Below are 23,138 nucleotides of genomic sequence, written 5' to 3' on the forward strand. Positions count from 1 at the left end.
TGGCCGGTGACGGTCTTTTTGTTGCTGGCAACACCTCCTCACTAGATCGGTTTAGGTTTTAGGGGCCGTAGGTGGGGCGTCTGGCGGCTCAGGTGATTCTCATGCCTTGTTCCTCGGCTCCCACCTCCTTTCCTATGACGCTGTTCGACGGGAGCCTACTAACCATGGAGCGGTTGAACGTCTCCGATCAGAGCGCGGATCAAAGATCCAATTAACGAGTCGTTGGGCCAATGGAAAGAGATTAATATAACAGAACCGACCCATCACTGCTGGAGGAGACGACTCATTCGATGAGAGGGAATAAGGGGATGTTTGGATCCAGCTACTAAAATTTAGAAGGTGTGTCGGGAAGATGTTGCATGGGGTATTCGGATACTAATAAAAAAACAAATTACATAATCCATCAATACTACACGAGACGAATTTTTTAAGCCTAATTAATCCGTCATTAGCACGTGTTTACTGTAGCAAACATTGTCAAATCATAGACTAATTAGGCTCAAAAGATCCATCTAGCAAATTAGTCGTAAACTATGTAATTAGTTTTGTAATTAGTCTATATTTAATACTCTATGTATTTTAAGAGCGACAACCACTAAATCGATTCGTTTGCATGAGTCGACACGCTGATTAAAAAAAGGGAAGCAGGACCGCTAGCCTTGGCTTGTGAGACGAGGAAAGTGATTTTTATTGGGCAATGGGAAGGAACAGTTGCTTTGCTGGTGGAGTTTGGTTTGGAGTGTTTCTAAGATTTTGGGTTCCATCTGTGCTGTGAACACGTTTTATGGTCTTTGCTAAGGCTATCTCCAATAGCGGGGAGGCAAATAGAGCATCCATTCCATGTTTGCATCACCTACAATAAAGACCATGCGTACCTAATTTTGTGGCTTCTCAAACCCAAATCCCACCCCACCTCTCTGTCCTCATCGAGCTACCCCGCCGCGGTCCAGCAGTGGAGCAACTCGCAGCCGCCACCGTCGTCGTCGTCCGTGGTCGCCGCCGTGGAGCAGCTCGCGGCCGCCGTCGCGGTCCAGCAGCAGCCATCGTGGAGCAGCAGCTATCGTCCTGCCTTGTCGTCGTCGTCGTCCGTGGCCGCCGTCGCGGTCCAGCAGCAGCCGTCGTGAAGCAGCAACAGTCGTCGTCGTCCTTGACACCGAGTGCCGCGTGGTCCCAATCTCGGAGGCCGCCACCGCCGCGACCACCCGCTGCTGGACTAGCTGTCGTGGACCATGTCCTGCTCGTGAAGGCGCTTCTAGCGGACCCGACGGCGCGAACAGGCGAGCAGGGCAGCCTCCACCGGCAGTGCGGACGCGACCTCCCTCGCGCGGAGCTTCCAGGTGCGGGCGCACCTCGCCATCGTCGTCCGCGGAAGCAGCTCGCCGTCGTCGTCCGCTCCACCAGACGCCTTCGACGGGCCCACCACTACCGGCGCCAGAGATTTGCGTCTTGCGGGAGAGGCGACGCATGTTTGCCTTCCGCCTCGTCTCATACGCAAAATGGCTACCTTGTCTGCGTCTTCGGTTGGAGAACGTTTTCGGTACGCAAAAACACCGTGGAATACCTATTATGCATTTGGGTCACGCGATGACCGCTCTTTTGCATACAGTCTTATGGCCGGAGTGATGCTCTTAAATAAACTCTAAAAAAATGGGAAGGGACAACTGCGGACATCACCCAGTCATTGTTTTGTTTATTTTATAATGGGACCCACATGGCTAGCCTGATCGCTCGCTCGTAAACGATCGTAAATTTCCAGCCGGGAACAGTGTTTTTCTCTCATACCAAACCAGCCAGCAGTAAATAATCCACGATATGATACGGCTCCCCGAACATGCTCATCCAGTTCCTGACGTAACTGATCTTTGTTTTAAGATGCATCGACTCACCACTGTTGATGCTCTTAGCTCCTACTCCATCCAGGTCCCTCAGAGCATGATCAACGCCGTCTGTTTGGTGTACTGGTGTCAGTAAAAAGACGTACACTAGGATTCATAAGCCAGGTCCAGGTCCCTCAGAGCATGATCAACGCCGTCTGTTTGGTGTACTGGTGTCAGTAAAAAGACGTACACTAGGATTCATAAGCCAGGTGCGGACACAGCGCGGGGGGCGGGGGGCTCAAGCCCCCCTATTCATACAGCAGCAGTGAAACCTCTCGTAGAGCTCCCATGAATTTTTAGGTAAAGTTCTATAGTGTAGGGGGCTGAGACTTAAGATCGAACAATAGTGTTGTTCAGCCCCCTGAAATATTTTTTGGGTCCGCCGCTGCATCAAGCAGTCTGTTCGCTGGTTAGTTTCTAGGCTGATAAGCCCAGCCAATACTGGTTTATTATGAGAAAAAAATATTATTAACTGATTGATAAACCTTGGCTAAATTCGAACTTCCATGAAAAAACCAAATGCTAGTTGCCATTTTATGTAACGTATACACTTCTGTGTTCCATCGACTTTGGCCAATGAGATTACTATACGCATTTTTAGAGGAACTTGAAAAGTGAAATAGATTCAGCACCATCATTGGGCGGGGAACAACTACTCCTTTTTTCTTTCCTCAATCGTTCCTCCTCAAACAAAAGTATTCCGTTCCCATTGCTAAGGGGCTTTGAACACCTCGGATGCGCGCTCGGATGGTTCACGACAATTCAAGGTAGTTTCTACTAATAGCTCAGCTCAGGGGGCTGAAAGATCGTAAACCCCACAACGCTAGCTGTCTTTCCATATCATTCGCCTCGCTTTCGTCCTTTACTTTTATCCGCTGGTTCTCCCTCCCGAGGCCTTTGCCTTTTGTTTCAAGCCAACATCTTTTTTTTTTCTCCATCACTATGCTCTGGTAATAGCTGGAACTTATCAACCGGCATATCAACTAGAATCTACAATATTTTTCTTCCACAACAAAACAGCTTCAACCGATTTATGTATGAGCCGAACAGAGCCAAAACCCTTGTTTATATATAAATTGCTCATAAAAACTAATATGTTCACTAATTTGTATGTACTCCTTCTATCCCAAAATAGATGTCATTCTTGTTTCTCGAGAATTCAAATACTTTTCACTTTGACCAAATATATATATAAAATTATTAATATTTATAATAGGAAAAAGTCTATTTTTGGCCCTCCCTGGTTGCAGTTTGTTTATAGCCCTCTAACTCCAAAACCAGACACGCGCAGTCCCTTAACTCTCAATACCGTTTAAAATTGGCCCTCGCGCCCATTCAACCACGGTTTCTACATAGTAAACCCGCCACGACCCCGCCTGTCGAGCCTTTCCCTCTCACCGCCAGGTTGAGACCACCTGTCATCCCCCTCCCTCTCTTCGCGGGGCCCGCCTGTCAGGCCTTTCCCCAACCTCCCTCTCGGCCACGGACCCCGCGCAGCACCCCCATCTTGAGGTCGAACTCCAGCAGGTTGTTCTCCATGTGGTGGCCTCCGACGACCACCGCCGGAGAGTCCGGCACCGCGTACGCCGCCGCAGTCCCCGCCCCCATCTCCACGAAGGCGAAGCACAACGTCTGCGGGACGACCTCATGCATCGCGCTCAGGCTGGTGAACGTCCAGTTCTTCCCGTCGGCCAGCATCAGGTCGACGGCCACGGGTAGGGAGCCGGTCCACGTCCCCATCTGGTTCATCACGGTCAGGTTGAAGCAGCGCTCCAGCGGCTTGGGCGCCTGAGAAACGCGCGGGAGGCCGGCCATGGCCGCGTCGAACGCTGCGAGCACCGCGCGGTAGATGTCCGGGCGTAGCGCCGTGTAGGGCGTCATCGAGCTCAGCGCGACGCCGCCCTGGCCCTGGCTGGAGAGGGCGAGGGCGCCGTCCGGCAAGGCCACACGCGCGCCGTTCACGGCAATGCCCGCGACATCCATGTAGTAGGCGCTGTTCCTCGGGTTTTGGAGGAGGCGGGTGCGGCTCAGGTGGTCGGTCACCGTCTCGACGTCGTCGGCCGAGCCCGGGATGTGGACGGGCCCGCCGCCGAAGATGGCCACGTACGGGAGGCAGAGCGCGAACTTGCTGGACACCTTGAGCCCCGCCGCGACCTGCGACGGCAGCGAGAGCGGCGACCGCGACAGCCCCGCCACGCCGGAGTACAGGTTTCCCCCCGGGCTGCACGGCCCCTATGCCTGGAAGAGGTTGGGGAACGATGAGGAGGGGAGCTCATCTGGCGCGCACGACGCCACGGCGCGGAACGACACCGGGTACAGCGGGCGCCGCCCGTCCGTGGCGTTCGCCGACAGCCACTCCTAGGTGAGCCCGCCGCTGCCGCACTTGCCGTTGACGGGGTTGTAGGGGTAGGCTGTGCAGTTGCAGCTGGGCTTCGGGGACCCCGGCCTGCCGCCGTCGACGTAGGGGCAATTGGGCGGGTGGTTCCTGTTGGCGACGCGGCACGTGCCAGAACTGCAGGGGATGGCGTGTTCTTTCTCTTCTTGCCCCATGCACGACCACCACAGGAGCGGGCCGGCGAGGTCGAGGACGAGCGGGTTTGGGTCGTAGTTCCTGACGCTGATGAGGTAGAGGCCGGTGGAGCGGTTCTGGATGACGCGTGCGACGACGGGCAGGGGCTTAGACCTCGCAACTGCGCTCTGCATGGTGAGCGGCGATAGGAGCAGCAGCAGAGCTGCCACGACGGCCGCCATGGCGCTGGAGCTGCTGGAGGATGGCAGAGAGAGGCCGAGAGCGCTGCTACGAGTGGTGTGGTCGTCTGATGTCTGCCTGATGATAGGATGCAATTGCTACCGTGTTCAGATTAAACAAATGAAGCTGGAGAGGGTCCCCGAGCTCGCCTCCTGTCTCCGCGAGGTGTTCGCATTCTTCTTCAGGGGGGGAGTTGGAGAGGCGGTGGCCGCACGCGCACTTGCACAGCTTGGCTGTAGGGGAGGCGGCCTCGGCAGCGGCGACGAGCAGGCGAACGCGAACAGCGTGCGGAGACCGGACATACGGCGCTGCGCGAGGTGAGCGCGCAGCCGTACAGCGCGAGCGAGCAGCGAGCAGGGCACCGCAGCGGCGCAGGCGAGTGGTGAGCGGGGTGTCGACGCTGCATGGGCGAGCGGCGAGCAGGGCACCCTGGCAGCGCAGGCGAGCGGCGAGCAGGACGCGGGGCCCGTGTGGGCGAGCAGCGAGCCAGGGCACGAGCAGTAGGAGCAGCAGCCATGGCGCGAGTAGCAGCAGCAGCCATGGCTAGCGCTACCTGCGCTGGCCGCTGTGGTGCCAACGACGTGTAGCGGGGAGGTTGGGGAAAGGCCTGACAGACGGGCCCGCGAAGAGAGGGAGGAGGATGACATGTGGTCCCAACCTGGCGGTGAGAGGGAAAGGCCTGACAGGCGGGGTCGTGACGGGTTTACTGTGCAGAAATTGCGGTCGAATGGGCGCGAGGGCCAATTTTAAACGGTTTTGAGAGTTAAGGGACCGGACGTGTCTGGTTTTGGAGTTAGAGGGCTAGAAACAAACTACAGTCATAGTTGGAGGGCCAAAAATATACTTTTTCCTTTATAATATATAATTAGTATCATTAGATTGATCGTTGAATATATTTTCATAATAAATTTATTTGTAGATATAAATATTACACGTATTTTCTACTAATTGGTTAAAGTTAAAAAAGTTTCACCTACACCGCTGGATAGCTGTAGGTCGCGCGCCACCTTCCGTAGCTCCGCCCCGAGAAATTGGCTAGTGTGCCGAATGTGAGGTACACAACTAAGCCGCGCGGCTTCTCGTCGAGCCACCGCAGGCACCTGCTCCGCCGCCGAGAAATGGTAGCTCCAACCGGGACTAAAGGTCCCTACCCAACGGCTACTACGGCAGGCTTTTGCTGCATGAGACCTTTAGTCCCGATTGGATCTATCAACCGGGACTAAAGGTTAACTTTTACTCCCGGTTGGTCCCTTCAACCGGGAGTAAAAGTCTACTCCCGGCTGTAGGCTCCGTCCGAAATTAGAAAGAGATTTTTAGTCCCAGTTGCTGTTTCCAACCGGGACTAAAGATCCCCTCATATATACCCTTTCTTTCTCTCCGAGCCCGAGCCACTTCGAGCTCAGTATTCTTGCTTCATCACCGGCCTCTCTTCTTCCTCATCGCCGGTAATCACAAGATTTCTTCGATTCCTCTATTGATTCTTCGGTTCTAAAGGTTACCAACTTTATACTCTCATGTTTCATCAGTAACATATTTTATTTTGTGGATTAGATATATGTGGTTTTTTATGGTGGATTTTTTTATTTGTAAGCCATTTAAGCTCAAAATCACTTTAAAGTTTGCATATTTGAATGAATGAAGGTTAAAGTAGTTATTCAAAACTAGTATTCAGCTTTCATTTTTAGCATGCATAGCACACTTTATGGTTTAGAGATATAGAGAATTTTAGAGTTTTTTTTTAATTTTGTTTGTTTATAAAATGAGAAATTTATATTATATTAAAAATGAGTATAGAGAGTAGATGGTAACTGCTTTTGGGTCCTCGACCTCTTATCGGGTTTCAAAACGACTGAGATCGGACCTCCCTCTCATTGCATGTGGCAAGTGTGAAGAGAAGATTGTGATGGAGTACCAGGTGAGAAAGGAGTGTCCCAACAAGGACCATATCTTCTACAAGTGTCCGGATCGCAATATGAGTTATTTTGTCGCATTTGATGATTATGGTTAATTTATACTTATTTTCATGATACTACCGCACGAAACATGAAAGCCAAACCAGATGAAGTGAATTTATTATCCATAGAATATACAATGCAGGCTTTATATATATATATATATATATATTATATGTACATAAAATAACATACAATATATGTATATGCATGTAATATATACGTTAGTTTTATATTTTCGTTTGTACAAAATGTTCGAACATTATAAGCGTGTAGAATACGTATATTATTAGCAGCGTACAATGCGTATTCGAAAACCTATTCGAAAACCAAAACGAATCATATATATATATATATATACATATTATATGTACATAAAATAACATACAATATATGTATATGTATGTAATATATACGTTAGTTTCATATTTTAGTTTGTACAAAATGTTCGAACATTATAAGCGTGTAGAATACGTATATTATTAGCAGCGTACAATGCGTATTCGAAAACCTATTCGAAAACCAAAACGAATCATCAATTGAAAATAAAAACAAAAAAAGAAAACCAGGACGAAAGGAGGAGCCTTTAGTTCTGAATTCGTGCTTCCGGTTGAGAAACTGGAACGGATTTCCCAACGAAGTAAAGCTGGTTTCTGTGCTAGTGCCATGTCCTCGCTGGCGGCGTTGGCGTGGGCGACCGGGCCCACCAGCCACACACGGCGGCGGAGCGCCGTGCGGTAGTACTCGACGTAGTCCGGCTCCAGCTCGGCGAAGCTGTTGAACACCTCGCCGTAGCTCCTCCGGTCCGCGGCGTGCGCGAGCTGGTAGTAGTCCCACTTCCACTGATCCTTTCTTGGGTCCATCACCTGGCTGCGCCTCAGCGCGACGCGGTGCGGCAGCTCCGGCAGGGACACGACGGCGTCGGGGTCATCTGGAGCGAGCGCGAACGAGTTGTTGCGCAGCAGGGAGTCGTTACAGGCCCGGGCGAACAGGCTGCTCCCAAGGAAAGACAACCGTGGGATGCCGTGCTCGGCGGCGACGTCCGCGGCCCACAGGTAGAAGCTGTCGACCACGACGGCGTCGGGGACGGGGTGGTGCTCGGCCAGGAATCGATCAAAGGGCTCGCGGAGCTGCTGGACCGCTTCCAGCAACTTGTGGAGGTCGGCCTCTGAGGAGATGCCTACAACGGTCTCGACGCCCGGCGGGAGTCCGACATCAGGGAAGGGGATGGTGGAGATGTGGATAGCCAGGGCGTCGGTGCCGCGGAAGGCGTTGTTGGCCTGGTCAACGGCCGAGCGGATAACGGTGGTGTTTACGGGAGTGGTGAGTATGGTGCCCTTGATGCCACGTGAAGCAAAGAGGGCGGCCATGGCCGCGACCGGTATGACCGTATGAGGTGGCCAGGAGCAATATACGGGAAGAAGAGAATATGGATTGGCTGCTGGCTGCTGCTCATTGGAAGCCATGGCTGCTTGGCAGCGCCCTTCTTCCTTTGCAACACGGTTAAACAGATCAGAGCTCAGCTGCTCAAGTATCTTTGGCGACAAGATAACAGGGGCAGCCTTGGTTGGACTTGGACCTCAACCATCCACGTCACTCCGGTTCCACCTCCACCAGGACAGGTGTGTTAAACGTGGAGAGCGAAAGAAAGCGAGTGATGCAAATGATTGTACGTTTGTTCCGTGTTATATATATATATATATATATATATATATATATATACATACACACAGGAGAGAGGAGGTAAAAAGGCATCCTTTGGGATTATTTCCTAATTGATCATTAATAATAATTCTCAATACTCCCCCTTGATCAATTAACTCATTGTAGTCTTCACTGTTCATCTATTATGAATCTTTGGGAAACCCTGCGGGAAAAACCAAAGTAATACCGGTATACCAGGAAAAACTTCTTAAAACATGGTGGAAAAAATAAGGAGAAACACCATGATATACAATCACGGGTGTTATTAGACCTTTTAAGATGAACCCAAAGCCTTAGTCTAAAAACATATTCCAAAAACCCTGGTGAAGAAAAATAGATGATAAGCATATAACTTTACATTGACATTGCCTCATCAAAAAAAATTATATGAGAAACTTCAAAGGGAAAACTCACATAAACAAAAGAGCACAATGCATATCATGTCTCAATATCATCCACCAAAAACCCCCTGTGGGAAAAATGGATGATTGACATAACCTTGTGTTGATATTGCCTCTTAAAAACTTTATATGAGAAACCCCAAGGAAAAACTCATAAAAAGAAAATAGTGCAATATGATGTTTGCAACATGTTATTAATTAGAGAGACTCTCCCCCGATACTTGCAAATCTCAAAATAAATTCATACCAATGCACTTAACACATAAGAAATCTAGAGTATGGTAGACTTTGAAAGAGAGAGGGGTAAAAAGATACCCTTTAAGATTATTCCCTAATTGATCATTAATAATAATTCTCAACAAGGTGAAGGCCACCCAGCAAGGACCTCTCGAGCCAGCCGGGCAACAAGGCCATAGGCCCATAGTCAAGCACCAGGCGATTTTTTTTACTTTCATATTACTTATATAAATTCGTATTTTTTGCCAAAAAAAAAAGGTTTCCCTACAGAATCTGGCAAAAATGTACTGTATTGCTACGTCTTTCCAGGATTCAGGTGGATGAGCCAAAGCCAAAGCCGCTTAAAGCCCTGTTAACCAGGGCGAAGGATTAACCGACATGGCTAATATCTAGAGGTTGAGATTTGGCGTTGCACGGTGGGGGAGGGCGTGGTTGCAATTGGCAACTGAAGTGGCTAGAAATATAACTGTACTAGGGAAAGAAACAAGGAAAACTGCTTTCTCATATTACTTGAAATATGTATGGTGTAAAAATAGGGGAAAATATATGTATTGTTGAAGTGCATGCAAATGAAATAACGAAGTTACGTCGCTCGGAGAGTGGGTATTGCGCTGCCCACCACCAGTAGCAGCAAAACAACAATATGCCCCGTTGGTAGGGCTCGGGCTCCTCTCCAGCCCCGGCTCATACGTAGAAGCCCTACCAAACGGCTCTACCAAACGGTTTGCTAGGAGTAGCCATTTGCAGTCATTTTTTCAGTGAAAAAAGGAGAAACCCTCCCAAACACACCCTAACTCCAGGCAACACATTAACAGAAGGCAGTAACAGTACAAAATAACATCACCGGCATGGCATCCAAGACAAGAACGACACTAGTGCAGTGAGAGCACCTGCTAGTGTTGCTCCACCCCGACACAGCTAGTGTTTCTCTAGACTTGACCTACCAGGGGAGATCACCATTCACCAATGATCAAGCTAGGGCAAGCTCGAATCATCCTGCCCAATTCAAATTGGATCCAAGCTCTCCATTCGCGGAGAATGACGCTTGTCCAACACCCCTGGTCCTCAATCAATCTGTGTCCTCACGCTACCAAATAGTGTATCCTTACTACTACCTACTGGCTGTACAAAGCACACGCTGAAGCAGCCTTCACAGGCCTTTTGCAGCAGCAGCATTGATGTAGTTGGCAGCTCCGTCCGCATCCAGTTGCTTCCCTTCCACTAGTCCCCTTATCAGAGTGGCCGCATATGTCTCTGATGGAGGTGCTAAAGGCAGCTCACCAGATTTGAACCTCTCAATATCTGATGCGGGGCACCTGCACAGACCAGAGGAAATTTTAATCACATTGCAGGGAAAACACATTTTGACTGCCCTTCAAAAAGTTACATTCAACTGCCATTTGGAAATGAGAAATTTTTGGGGGAAAGACTTGATGAATACAATGAAACTCACGTCATAGTTAGAATTGGAAGTTCATCCTCATTCCCAAGATAAAGTACATTGGAGTACCAGCTATCCTGAAAGAAATTCATCCAGCAGACATTAGATGTATTCCATAACTTTTGAACTCAGTATGCCACATAGATACAACAACAACAACAACAAAGCCTTTAAGTCCCAAACAAGTTGGGGTAGGCTAGAGTTGAAACCCAGTAGAAGCAATCAAGGTTCAGGCACGTGAATAGTTGTCTTCCAAGCACTCCTATCTAAGGCTAAGTCTTTGGGTATATTCCATCCTTTCAAGTCTCCTTTTATTGAACATAGATAATACAACAAAAATTAAACATGGTGTCACAATTACGCTGATAAGGCTGGGTTTGAAATTAGTCCACTGATGACATGAAACTGTTTTTTTGTTGTTGTTGTGTTTTTAGCTTACTAAAATCAGGCTTCATTTCAACGTTGCTTATGATGTCAACAGAGATTTTGGCGCCCTGGCAACCTGGTCATACAATCATTTCTAAGACCAGATGAACTTGAATACTCAAAGAGGCCGGTTCTGCTCCTTGCTAAACAGATCAATATTAACAGTTCCTACAGGGATCAAACTAAAACTTTAAAGGAAACACTCAAGGTAAAAGTGATCTATATCGCTATGGGAAAAGGGCTTGCCATCTATCAATAAGCTCTTAGAACGGCAGTCGTTAGCCTGTCATACATTTAGCAGTGATGTTTTCAACAGCACTAGTACGGTGTTATTTAATCTCATTAAAAAGCATATAGAAATTCTGTACAAAGGGAAGGGTACAATTGTAGAAGTGGGACAAGCAAATCAAACCTTCATAGGTTCAAGATGAATAGCTTTGTTTGTAGATATAAACTTGATTTCAGATGAACCAATCAAAGGAGAGTCAGGATACACAACATTTCCGTCTTTGCCATCCTCCAGCACTAAACAGTTCTCCTGAAACAAGATGTCATTGAACTGCTCCAACCTGTTGCAGACAGGCAAATCAGATGAGATGCCAGGTACTAAAAGAATGACAAAATGCCACCCTGCCTAAATGGAAAGATCAATAACGTGTCAATGTAACAAACATACGTTATTTTGTACATGCAGACATACGACTTCTCATTGTAGTTTATCTCAGGGTTGAGAAAAGCAACACCACCAGTTCCCCAACAAGGGGTAGACGATCTACCAAAGAGCAACCTGTGAGGTACAGTCTTCCACATGGTTCCTTTTGGTGAGCTTGTGTCACGTGATCCGCAGCACGCTATACTCATACCCTCAGCCTGCCCCAGATCAAAAGGAATATCAAATTTAGTATCTCTTAAAGCATACTGCTTATATAAGATAAAAACGTCAAGGACTATTGACAGGAACACTGGAAACCAATTTATTCATTAAGTATTGGCATATATCCTAAAAGAATCACGAAGGTCTCCAACGCTGTGACATCAAACAAGCAGACTAGACTGATAAAGGAACCAATGCTCCATGAAAAAAACATTGAGTCTTGAACTTTACCTTCCCTCCTTGAACATAGCATAGAAATCTTGGTCCCCACATGTTTGAACCAAAACTGGCATACCAGACATCAGTTCTTGATAAATCTGATCGCCAAGCGAGAGATAAATCAGATATTCTTTTGGTCAGCACCACAGATGCATTGTTTTGTACTTCTACTGAATCAACTAGATGCTGTTCTGCTGCTGAGCAACTTGAGGTAGTCTTCACTGAAAGGTTGTCATCATCAAGTTTCATCTTTGAGAGGTGTTCACTTATAGCATCACCAGCAACTTCAATAACATTGACAGATGCAACAGTGGCAAGGAGCTCAGCAACATCTTCACTATCAGATTCGGAATCAGAGGGAGCGTTGAGCTGTTCATTAACATAAGGAAATACAAAAGGAAAATTATTCAATTATTCAAGCCTGACTATTGGATTAATGTGTCTATCTGAAGTTTGTCTTAGCCGTCAGTGAGTCTCAGTGCAGCGCGCCACATAAATTATAAAAAATTGCAACATCATTAATACAAAGATAATTTTAGATAAAATCATCAACAGATTTGAGCTATATAACTCACATCTGATTTCTACCATGTGGCATCTCAGGAGTCAGGATCTAGCAATAGACATGAATGAAGCATTTGTCCAAAGGAAAAAAAGGATGTCTTGATGACATGGCATGTGGATTTCGACCCATATTGTCAGCATTACATAGGGATTTCACAATCACACATTGTCAGCATTACACAGGGAATTCATGATCATTTTGTGGCTGATACGGAAGTATCTTTTCTCAATAGTTCATCAAGTGCTCTGAAAAAAGATAGCATGCAGTAGCCTATAAACTGAGCTTCTTAACATGGTTCATGTTCATGCAATCACATTTTGAATAAATTGAACTACAATACACTGTATTAAACCCTGCAGTGGAAAGTTCAATTTCATAATTGGGTTAAAGCTGGAACTATTTTGACAACGTATCACCAGATTTTTTTTTTTTTGGAGAAGATAGGGTCAAGTTACCAGAAAGCATGGCTAAGAGATAAACATTTCTTACACCAAAGCATAATTCATTAATCCAAGCGTAGGCCAAATGAGAAAGGGTAAATATACCTCGCTTGGTGAAGGCCTAATCCTCAATGATACATTTTCTGGCAGCTTGCTACTCAGAACAGGCCAGCATGTCTTCAATTCATTGCGTACCTAGCCAATGTGGAATTCAAAAGACAAAGCGGCTATAGATATCCGCAGAAAGTAAAGAACTAGACAGCAATAGTGCATGCAGACCGTTACCGCTTGTATAACTCTCCATGTAGATTCAAATGGCTGCATCTCTGGAGCGTTGAATGTGAATTTGTCTCCCAAGAGAACTTTTGCACAAGCACAAACTGAATTTGCTATGGACCTAAGGTTATAACCTCCTTCAAGGGCCATCACTATCCTTCCTTCAGCAAATCCTAACAACTGCAGAATTTGGCATACAGATGAGAAGGGCAGGCAATGGGATTTTTTTAAAGGGTCTTCTGTATAGGCTTTGCATGATATGTCCAAGGGCCAAGATGCATAGAGGAAACACTAGATAGATGAATGAAATCAAATGAAAATTCTAACAGGCATAAAATATGCAATGTTAAGAGGTTTTAGACAACTTTGATCCATTTAACCTATTCCAGTTCATCTGAACTGTTTTGAAGTTCAAGCAACATTAATGTCTGCTTTAGGGACAGGAAAGTGCATGATGTGGTGAAAACTGAAATATGATTAAAAGCTGTTTTTCTGCAACTCCATACCTTTGTTAGTAGCAGTGCATATCCATTTGGTGTAATGCAGCACCCACCGAGAGGATCACCCAATGCTAACAATGGAATGGAACACAGATATCAGAATAGAATTTCAAAACCAATGAACGATAAGAACAGACATGATTGTTCACCAGCTTCGTCACTCAGGTGTGTATCACCACACCCCTCACTCACACACACACACTGGAGGTACACACTGGAGGTTGAAGAAGAGGAGATCAGATCACACACACACATGAACACGTGAATTGCAGCTGCTGAACTGTCTAGCCAATGCCTTCATATAGAAGCAAAGAATTACAGAAGTCAAACTAAGGGCCATCCTGCCCGCTACTTGTTACTATGATTCTTACCTACTACTGTACATCTTACTATAGCCATACTCCCAACTACTGCTGTCCTATTGACAGGAAGGAGGGAGCAGGCACTGTTCCTATGCTCCTATGACAAAAGAGGGATGTGAGTAGCAGATTATCTATCAAAGGCCTACCGCAAAGAGATCTACCACAAAGATGCACCAGCACTCCAGAAGTATAGATTCTAATATTGTGTATCCACAGTTCAATGCTGAAACAAAGCTTCACAAGATTTTATGAATTCATCAGCAGAAACCTCACTTATTATGCAACAATATAATCAGGTAGATAAGTTGTACTAGTCCAAACAGTGCTCAGTTAGCCCATGGAATATTTAAAAAACGCTTGCCAGCACAATGTTGCCTTGATTTACATAAATGTTTAAAGTAACAAGTTGCTAAGTTAGTGGAATAGAAGAGTTTCAAAGAACTTTACAACTACATACCTGCATCAAACCCAGCCGATACCAGTATTATATCAGGGTCAAAAACTTTAGTGACAGGAAGCAGTACATGGTCCCATGCAGCAATATAATCAGTGTCACCACACTTCCCATGCTCCCAGGGAACATTGATGTTATACCCTTTACCAGCTTCTTCCCCGATGAAACAATGAGAAGCATCCCCTTCAGCAGGATAGAAGCTTCCATAATCAAATCTACAAAACAAACATTAGAACAATAAACATTTGTTTATATCTTTAGAACTATAGATATTTTATTATGGCTTCATTAAGGTGGCTACAAGCACACACTAAATTGAACAGTTTATGATCCAAGATTCGAGTGATTGTGTTGATTGCAACGATGTTCGTGTTCCATATTTTCCAAAGGACCAAAAGAAAGAAAAGAGTTGTAAATTTATGAAAATTACGATTATGCAAATCAACCACAATAACACTACTGTGAACTAAAAAGAAGTATCTTCTATAAGCATGCAGATGGCGTTATACATACTAAATTTATAAGTTTGATATGCCATATCAGTGGAACTGGTTAGATGGTTCAAGGAGACTCCTTAGACACATATCACAGGCTACAGCATGTGAATCTATCAAGCTGATTCATACAACAATAGGTCACCTTGAGTATCAAAGGCCAATGTACGAATTGGTTAGTGTGGACAGAACTGGATAGTGTCAAACAGCCATGACTAAGAATCTAAGATTGTGTGTGTGTGTGTGCCTGTGTGGCAAGTGTAAGGTGACTTTTATTAAGAAGAAAATAGGCACCGAATTTGAGAGGAAAGGGACGTAAACCTTGGTAAGGAGAATGTACGCCGCACCCTCCAACAAAGTGCTAGGCTCAGTTCCTATCACTACGGTTGAAGCATTCAAGAGTACCATATTCTTACAAGCTTCAATGGCCACAGTAGGTGTTTGATTAATAGGTTCCACGGCACAATACGTTAGGTGAAGAAATTAGATTTGTAAAACTGACCCCTGAGGTGATTGCGCAAGAACCATGCTGTTCAGCCAATCTTGGAGTTATACGAGAATATGGTTTGATTATTTTCATATTGTAACTTGTAAAGGGTGAGTAATGAGCAAGTTGAATTTGTGGAATGTGAGCACAAATCACACTGGATTGCATCGTATAATCAAAAGGCATCAAAATACAGCCTGCTTGCTCTACCCTAAACGACTCTGTTGATACCATACAGATAATCATTGGAGGTCTTAGATTATTCTATTAACTGCAAGTTTCCAGTGTTTCCTAGGAAAGTAAACCATGATATTGATATTATGGACGTTCCAAGAACAATAACTCTCCAAATAAAAGAGAAAAAAACTGCCATAACTTTGCTAACGTAATATTGTAATGGTACTGAAGCTACTCTGAAGTCTAAAGAAAACCAGCAAAAAAATATCAGTGTCTTGTCAAACCTGTGAACTGAGAAGAATAATACGCGAGGATCATTGTAGAACATTTTCTGTGTGCCATTGCCATGGTGAACATCCCAATCGACAATCAATATCTTCTTGATACCTAAATCAGGCTGCAATAGAAAGAACAAGGTTCAAAAGTGAACAAAACACATTATTTGATCGCGTTAGAACAAAGTATAACACTTGATTCCCTGTAGGAAGTGATGAACATAGGTACCACCTTTAAAATGACCTCCCCCCACCCACCCCCCCCCCCCCCCCCCCCCCCCCACACACACACACACACACACAATACACAAACACAGAGAGACAGAGAGAGAGAAATTTCAGTACATACCCTCTCGTTTAAGAGATAATTAGCTGCAGTGATGAACATAGGTACCACCTTTAAAATGACCTCCCCCACCCAATACACAAACGCAGAGAGACAGAAAGAGAAAAATTTCAGTACATACCCTCTCGTTTAAGAGATAATTAGCTGCGACCGCCACATTGTTGAAGAGACAAAATCCCATTGCCTCATCATGTTCTGCATGGTGGCCTGGAGGTCTGACTAGAGCAATAGCAGAACTTAACTCACCTGCAGCAACTTTCTCAGCTACCTAATTGCCAAATAATCCACTTTTCAGTTTTTTCCTACCAATGAGGCGGGGTATATATAGCTACAGAAAAGGAGGAAATGGGCTTATGTAAGAAGATGTAAAATGACCTCTATGACAGAACCAGCTGCAAGAACAGCAGATTCCGAGGAACCCTTGTTGAAGTAAATGGAATTGAATTTCCTAGCAATCTTGTTCCTGCTGGCATCATATTTCTTTGAGCTAATCTCCTTCATCAGCTTTATATGGCTTGTGCTGTGAACAGAAGCTATATATTTGCCCTCAGCTTCCTTCGCCTTAAGGGCCACACACCTAGAAGAGATTTATGTTACAGTAGCATTGCAGAACACGACCGCTGTCCTTAATATATAAGGGAAAAAACCACTACCCTAACTGGCTAAGCAAAATAGTGAACCAGATCAACATAAAAACAGTTATAAAGCTGATGTTTAAGGTTTTAGTTTACTAGCATCGAAGTTAAAGCAAGAAGCAAGACCTGCATCTAGAATGCCATAAACAACTTAATGATTTACATATGTAAGCGTACGATCGAAGCGACTTTTTAAGGGATCGATGCATTGTTTGAACCAAATGTTTCACAAAGTTATTTTGCTTTGCACTACAGATTTTTTTCACATGTTAGACATTTTGCATTTGATACCTAAACCTAGGGGAGAAAATCATGAACTCCAACACTCCCATGGTAATTTACGCAATCATTAGGCCAATTATCAGATCGAAATGGTCCGGCCACAGCAACAACAGAGGGAGAATAAGTAAAAGCCATGGCGCACGAGCGGCGGAGGCTTTCGTTTCGTTCCAGGCAATTCGAACGGAAAAATGAACACCGAGGGCACCGGGTGCGCCGTGCAAGCCTCACCCATCCCTACGAAAACCACGACGCTCTCAGCTCGACACAAGGGAGCGGGAGAGCGGCCTCTAGCGCCATACCTGGACGCGACGCCCGCGGCGTTGAGTTTGCGCCAGATGGCGCGCAGCCGCTCGGGGTTCTCCGGGTGTTCCTCCCCGTCAGGCGTCGCGTGCGCGCACATCCGATCATCGTACAGCAACCCCACCCGCGGCGCGGCCATTGGGGGAGCCGGAGCCGGAGCCGGCGCCGCCATCGCGCGGCGCGGAGACGAAGCACTGGAGTGGAGGACGCGAAAGGGGAGAGCAGGCGAGTGGGAAGTCGGGGTTCAGGCGTCCTCTCCGACGACTCGGAGTCGGGAGGTCTTGATGCGAGACGTGGGTCCGACCTGGAAGTGGGTCGCGACGGGCTTTCAATTGAGTTGTGTTGGCTCGATCGGCGCAGCCGTCGAGTACCCTCCGTCCAATTGCAACGTCACCTCCCTCCATCGGTCCATCAAAAAGCGTGATAGGCCTCGTTTAGTTTCTCTCTAAAAATTTATATCTTATCCTTTTGAATATTTAACACATACCTAGAATATTAAATATAGACTAAAAAATAACTATTTACAGATATTACGACTACTTTACGAGACGAATCTTTTAAGTCTAATTAGACCATGATTTGACAATGTGGTGCTATAGTAATACATGTGCTAATGACGGATTAATTATGCTTAATAAATTCGTCTCGCGGTTTTACTCACGGATTCTGTAATTTGTTTTTATTAGTATCCAAACACCCCCATATAACACCCGACGTGACACCCAAAACTATACCCTGGATTTAAACAAGACATTTGTCTAGATTTAAAGTACGGCACTGCTAGCGTCTAAAAGTTCGGATGGACTTGCGCGCCTAGACGCCCGGGCCTAGTACACACCCGTACCAACGTCTGTTGCACGCACAGGCAAGGGACTACCCGTGTCGCTCCCCGTGCTTCGTGCGCCCCTCCCCTCCCCGCCGCTCCAAGCGCTTCCCTACGGCGCCGCTCCCATCCACGTCTGTTGCACCTGCGCTGCTCCCCTGCTTCCCGCACGCACGCGGGGACCGCCTAGGCCCCTGCCGCCATCTCCGTGCTTCCCCGCCCGCCGTCGAGCAACGCTCCATCCCTCCGCTCCCCACGCGCAGGCACGACGTCCAAACGACTGTAGCAAAAGGTTATGGCAGGTAGGGCACATTGCAACATGTGGAGCATCCCGATCTACTTTCGAATTTTTTTTTTCAAAAGCTACTTTTAAAATATTCAGATAAAACACTTGCAACATACATCCAAAATAGCTGAAACCCTTGTAAGATACGTCTGAAACACTTCCAAAAACACATAAGAAACACTTGAAAACACGTGTGTAGCAATTACAAAATATATGTAACATCCAGATGAAACAATTGCAAAACATACGTATCAAACACTTTAAACAAATACTTGCAACATGTATGTTATGCAACATCTAAATCTACTTATGCAACATTCGGATGAAAACACTTAGAAACATACATATAAAACACCTAAAACACTATAAACATTCGCTTCCAACATGCGTATATTATCACTAACCAATACCTGTGCGTTGCTACTCAACCTATCGTTGGGTATTCGTACCCATTATCTAAACCCATACCCACGCGAAACGGGTCGGGTATGGGTAGAAAATCGTATACCCTCTTGGGTATGGGTAATACTGAAAGGTCCTAATGGCCAGAGGGGGGTGAATAGCCTATAAAAATTTTTATGACAACACTTAAGCAAGGTGGTTAGATAATTATAAAGCAAAGCGAGTATTACGCTAGCCTACTCAAAATACAAGCCTCCTACCCACAATTCTAATCACTATGATCTCTAATTCACACAAAGAGGCTAAGTCACTACCACTAAGTTAGTGAGCTCTCAAAAACTAACTAAAGAGCCTCACTAACCACTAGACACGACACAAGCTAGCTCTCAAAACTAATTACACTAAAGAGCTTAGCTACACTAAGAAAGTAAGTACACGAGTAGGGTAGTGATGTTATACCGCCGTGGCAAGTGACAATTAATCAATCACAATAGAAATCCTCGGAGACAATGATGACATAATATTTTTCACCGAGATTCACTTGCTTGCCGGCAAGCTAGTCCCCGTTGTGACGATTCACTCACTTGGAGGTTCACGCTTTAATAGGCATCACATGCCTAACTCGTAACCGGGTGCCACACAACCAACACGAGATGAGGATCACACAAGCCACGAGAAATCCACTAGAGTACCTCTTGGCTCTCCGCCGGGGAAAGATCAAGAACCCCTCACAATCACCACGATCAGAGCCAGAGACAATCACCTTCCTCCGCTCGACGATCCTCGCTGCACCAAGCCATCTAGGTGGTGGCAACCACCAGAGAAACAAGCGAATCTCGCAGCGAAACATAATCACCAAGTGCCTCTAGATGCAATCACTCAGGCAATGCACTTGGATTCACTCTCAATCTCACAAAGATGATGAATCTATAATAGAGATGATGGGAGGGCTTTGGCTAAGCTCACAAGATTGCTATGTCAATACAAATGGCCAAGAGAGTGAGCTAGAGCCGGCCAAACACCTTATATAGGCCTCCTCGAAAAAGAGTCATTGGGCTCACACTACAGCCCAACTTGGGGCGACCGGACGCGTAGGTCCAAACGACCGGACTCAGACGCCCCAGCGTCCGATCGTGCGCTGCCATCCACGTGTCCCCCGCGTTCAACGTCGTTCATTGATCTTCAACGGTCAACTGGATCGTGCACTTAAGTAAATGACGACCGGACGCAACGCCACTGCATCAGATCAAGCAAGCGCTCGAGCACCCAACGTTGTGACCGGACGCGCCGCTCACTTCTCCTGACGCGTGTGCCCACGGAGTCTGATCGACTCCAAAAACTATGCAGAGAGGTTTTTTGTCGAACGAATGCGTCCGTTCCACCTCGACCTGACGCTGCCCAGCGTCCGGTCCACACTGCCACCGTGCGCTAAGTCCAGCAGTCTCACGTTAGCGTACGTCAGCCCTGACCGGACGCATGCCCTGCGCATCCAGTCACTTTCACTGTGCAACGTCCATTCAAGACTCAGACAGAGCCCGAGCGCGCCTGCTTCACTAAAATTGACCGGTCGCTCGAACACCGAGTCCGGTAAGTGAAAACAGTGTCTTCTCTTCACCAACTTCTCCACCCTTGATCAAATGTGCTAGCCACCAAGTGTTTCACCTTGTGCACGTGTGTTAGCATATTTGAATAAATATTTTTGAGGGTGTTAGCACTCCACTAGATCTAAATGAATATGCAATGAGTTAGAACATCTAGTGGCACTTTGATAACCGCTTTTCATGATGAGTTTCACCCCTCTTAATAGTACGACTATCTATCCTAAATGTGATCACACTCACTAAGTATCTCGATCATCAAAACACAAAAGCTCCTATCAAGTTTTACCTTTACCTAGAGCTTTTTGTTTTTCTCTTTCTTCTTTTCTAAGCCCGAGCACCTTGATCACCACCATGGCCTCCACCATCATCATGTTCTTCACCATTTGCTCCACTGTTAATATTTATTAACGCAAATAGAATGTGAATGATTTTGCAAACGCACAAAATACCATTGTAGTATTTTACCGGGAGTATTCCAGGTATCATTATTTATATTTTACCATAGGAAAACAATGGATTAAAGATTTATTGGATAATAAAGGAATGTATACTAATCAACATACCAGCATAGCTAAAGCAAGGAGTAAAGGTAATGATAAGAATTAAGTATAATGACACTCAGGGGATAGGCCACTAAAATAATGTAAACTAGTTAACTCGGAAGAACAACGGGTGAGGTAGATTCCTATGATATTCTTATTACAGGATCAAAGTATATATATACCCAACTATAGCTAAAACTAACTCTACTCTTGTGCACTTCGGGATGCCGCTTAGACGGTAGAGCACCTACAATAGATAACTCTACTGACGCGACTACGGTCCTATAATTTAAGAACATGCTCAATTCGGAGTGGACTACAAAGGATAGACGGGGCTATCACCTCCTGCTACTACCACCCAACCAGAGAACATGGTGTACTCACAGGTAGAGCATCGTATAAGCACCATGCTTACACGAGACTCGGCTACTTAGCCCAATCGATAAACTATAGTAGGCTAAGTGCTCTATGAACCCGCACACAAAAGCAATGATAATCTTAACTAAGCAAGATATATATTCAAAGTAAGCATAGCCATATAGATAAGAATATGATGAATTAATAATAAGTCTTACAAGATGTAGAAGTGAAGATACAAGGCTTCATCGAGCCTCTAAGACTAGATCCGAAACTTGAGCATGAGCCTAACTCGACTCTCACTCCCGAGCTACTAATCTATTACATTAGAGAGCTCTAGACCTAATCCCTCTGGTGTATGTTGATCTAAAGGAGAGATATGAATTAGGGTTTCAGGATCTGCTGAGGGTGGGGGCAGGGGCCGGTATATATAGCCCTAAGGGTCCAACGTGAGCCCTTGGATCAAACTAACTTAAGCAACGGCTTAGATGCAATCCTTAAGGCGGTGCGGAACCAATATTCGAAGGGGGCTGACAGGTGGGGCCCATAGGGGCCGTGTGGCCCCACCTACAGGCCAGTCGGCCCCACATGGCAGTGGGTCGAGCCCTGCTTCGGTGATTCGTCTTCTGGACTCTTCTAGAGTCTTCCCACGTTGGTACCACGGCAGAATCCCATAATTTCTTTTAACGATTAGGTCATCCTTGGTGGTTTTCTGATTAAACCCTGTAGGAAACACAGATTCACCAAAACTCGTAGAATTTATTAGTTTAAACCCCCTATACCTATGTTTGGTGATGGAATTAAGTATAAATGCAGGTTATGTTGACGGTTTATAATTGATGTTAGTGATCGTCAACATCCACCACTTGGATTAGTGCTTTCCTATTCTCATGATCACTAGAGCAAGTAGGTTAGCACCTAGGGTTTCATCAATTCACCAAAACCAAACTAGAGCTTTCAATCTTCTCCTTTTTGGTAATTGATGACAACCCTTTCACAAAGATATGAATTGAAATTCAATTGAATCCAGGTTGCTTGCCCAAGCATATTTACCATGTGTAAAAGGATTTGGACAAGTTTTATGAACCTGAAATAGTAGCATTAGCTTCCCCCTACATATGTCCTTGTCCGACAACGTGAAGAGGTAGTGCAGGCAGTCGAGCCTAGGTCCTTGCCGACGCACACCGCGGTGGCCATGGCCACGTCGTCCTTGGTGAGCCTGATGACGGCGAGGTCCCCGTGCGCAAGCTCGACGTGTCCATCGGAGCCGGTCATCAGCCGCAACATTCCTACAACAGCTCTTTGATTAAAGTAAATTGGATACCCGATCATCCAATGGATATGGGGAATTGGGTATGAGCAAAAGTGGGGAGGGGATCATGCGGGTAAGCAAAATATGGGTGTGGGTATGGGTAGGCACGGGTGTGCCCATATCCTCCCTAACGATAGGCTTAGTTGCTACGGATGACAAAAATATGTTAATCTAATTTGTTACTCCCATAAGAAAAGTTTTTGAAACAATGTTGACACCAATAATGAAGTTAAAGAAACACATGATGTATTGATTTGCATCACTGGTATAAATAGAAATGAAATGTTAAATGCAACGTTGTCGAAATCCACCAAAATGAACATCAGTCAAACTCTATTATAG

At 45.9% G+C, this 23,138-nt stretch overlaps 3 protein-coding genes and 1 pseudogene across 3 annotated transcripts; all 4 read right to left on the reverse strand.

Moving 5' to 3' along the window:
- Positions 1 to 3,329: 3,329 nt before the first annotated feature.
- On the reverse strand, positions 3,330 to 3,860 carry LOC136547191 (chitinase CLP-like). The gene has a single exon (XM_066539158.1). The coding sequence runs from the start codon at positions 3,858 to 3,860 to the stop codon at positions 3,330 to 3,332; it is 531 nt and encodes a 176-aa protein (XP_066395255.1).
- A 375-nt stretch (positions 3,861 to 4,235) lies between these two features.
- Positions 4,236 to 4,628, reverse strand: LOC136547192 (chitinase CLP-like). The gene has a single exon (XM_066539159.1). It carries the CDS (start codon positions 4,626 to 4,628, stop codon positions 4,236 to 4,238), a length of 393 nt encoding a protein of 130 aa, XP_066395256.1.
- A 2,405-nt stretch (positions 4,629 to 7,033) lies between these two features.
- LOC136547190 (anthocyanin 3'-O-beta-glucosyltransferase-like) lies at positions 7,034 to 8,034 on the reverse strand (annotated as a pseudogene).
- A 1,663-nt stretch (positions 8,035 to 9,697) lies between these two features.
- Positions 9,698 to 17,748, reverse strand: LOC136547193 (histone deacetylase 5-like). The gene is made up of 13 exons (XM_066539160.1): positions 17,473 to 17,748; positions 16,632 to 16,833; positions 16,378 to 16,524; positions 15,920 to 16,032; positions 14,481 to 14,692; positions 13,668 to 13,732; positions 13,171 to 13,341; positions 12,991 to 13,080; positions 11,893 to 12,249; positions 11,464 to 11,657; positions 11,200 to 11,356; positions 10,374 to 10,438; positions 9,698 to 10,236 (listed from the first exon to the last, which is right to left on the reverse strand). Exons 1-13 carry the CDS (start codon positions 17,643 to 17,645, stop codon positions 10,071 to 10,073), a joined length of 2,112 nt encoding a protein of 703 aa, XP_066395257.1. The 5' UTR covers positions 17,646 to 17,748; the 3' UTR covers positions 9,698 to 10,070.
- Positions 17,749 to 23,138: the final 5,390 nt, after the last annotated feature.

Source organism: Miscanthus floridulus, chromosome 3 (genome assembly GCF_019320115.1).
Source record: "Miscanthus floridulus cultivar M001 chromosome 3, ASM1932011v1, whole genome shotgun sequence".
NCBI lineage: Eukaryota > Viridiplantae > Streptophyta > Magnoliopsida > Poales > Poaceae > Miscanthus > Miscanthus floridulus.

Excerpts from the sequence above, each read along its gene's own strand:
- LOC136547191 (XM_066539158.1), bottom strand. The coding sequence starts at position 3,860 with ATGGATGTCGCGGGCATTGCCGTGAACGGCGCGCGTGTGGCCTTGCCG.
- LOC136547192 (XM_066539159.1), bottom strand. The coding sequence starts at position 4,628 with ATGGCGGCCGTCGTGGCAGCTCTGCTGCTGCTCCTATCGCCGCTCACC.
- LOC136547193 (XM_066539160.1), bottom strand. The coding sequence starts at position 17,645 with ATGGCGGCGCCGGCTCCGGCTCCGGCTCCCCCAATGGCCGCGCCGCGG. Across the intron at positions 16,834-17,472 it reads GCCGCGGGCGTCGCGTCCAG|GTGTGTGGCCCTTAAGGCGA; the intron begins GTATGGCGCTAG and ends AATCTCTTCTAG. Across the intron at positions 10,439-11,199 it reads TTCATCTTGAACCTATGAAG|GATAGCTGGTACTCCAATGT; the intron begins GTTTGATTTGCT and ends AATTTCTTTCAG.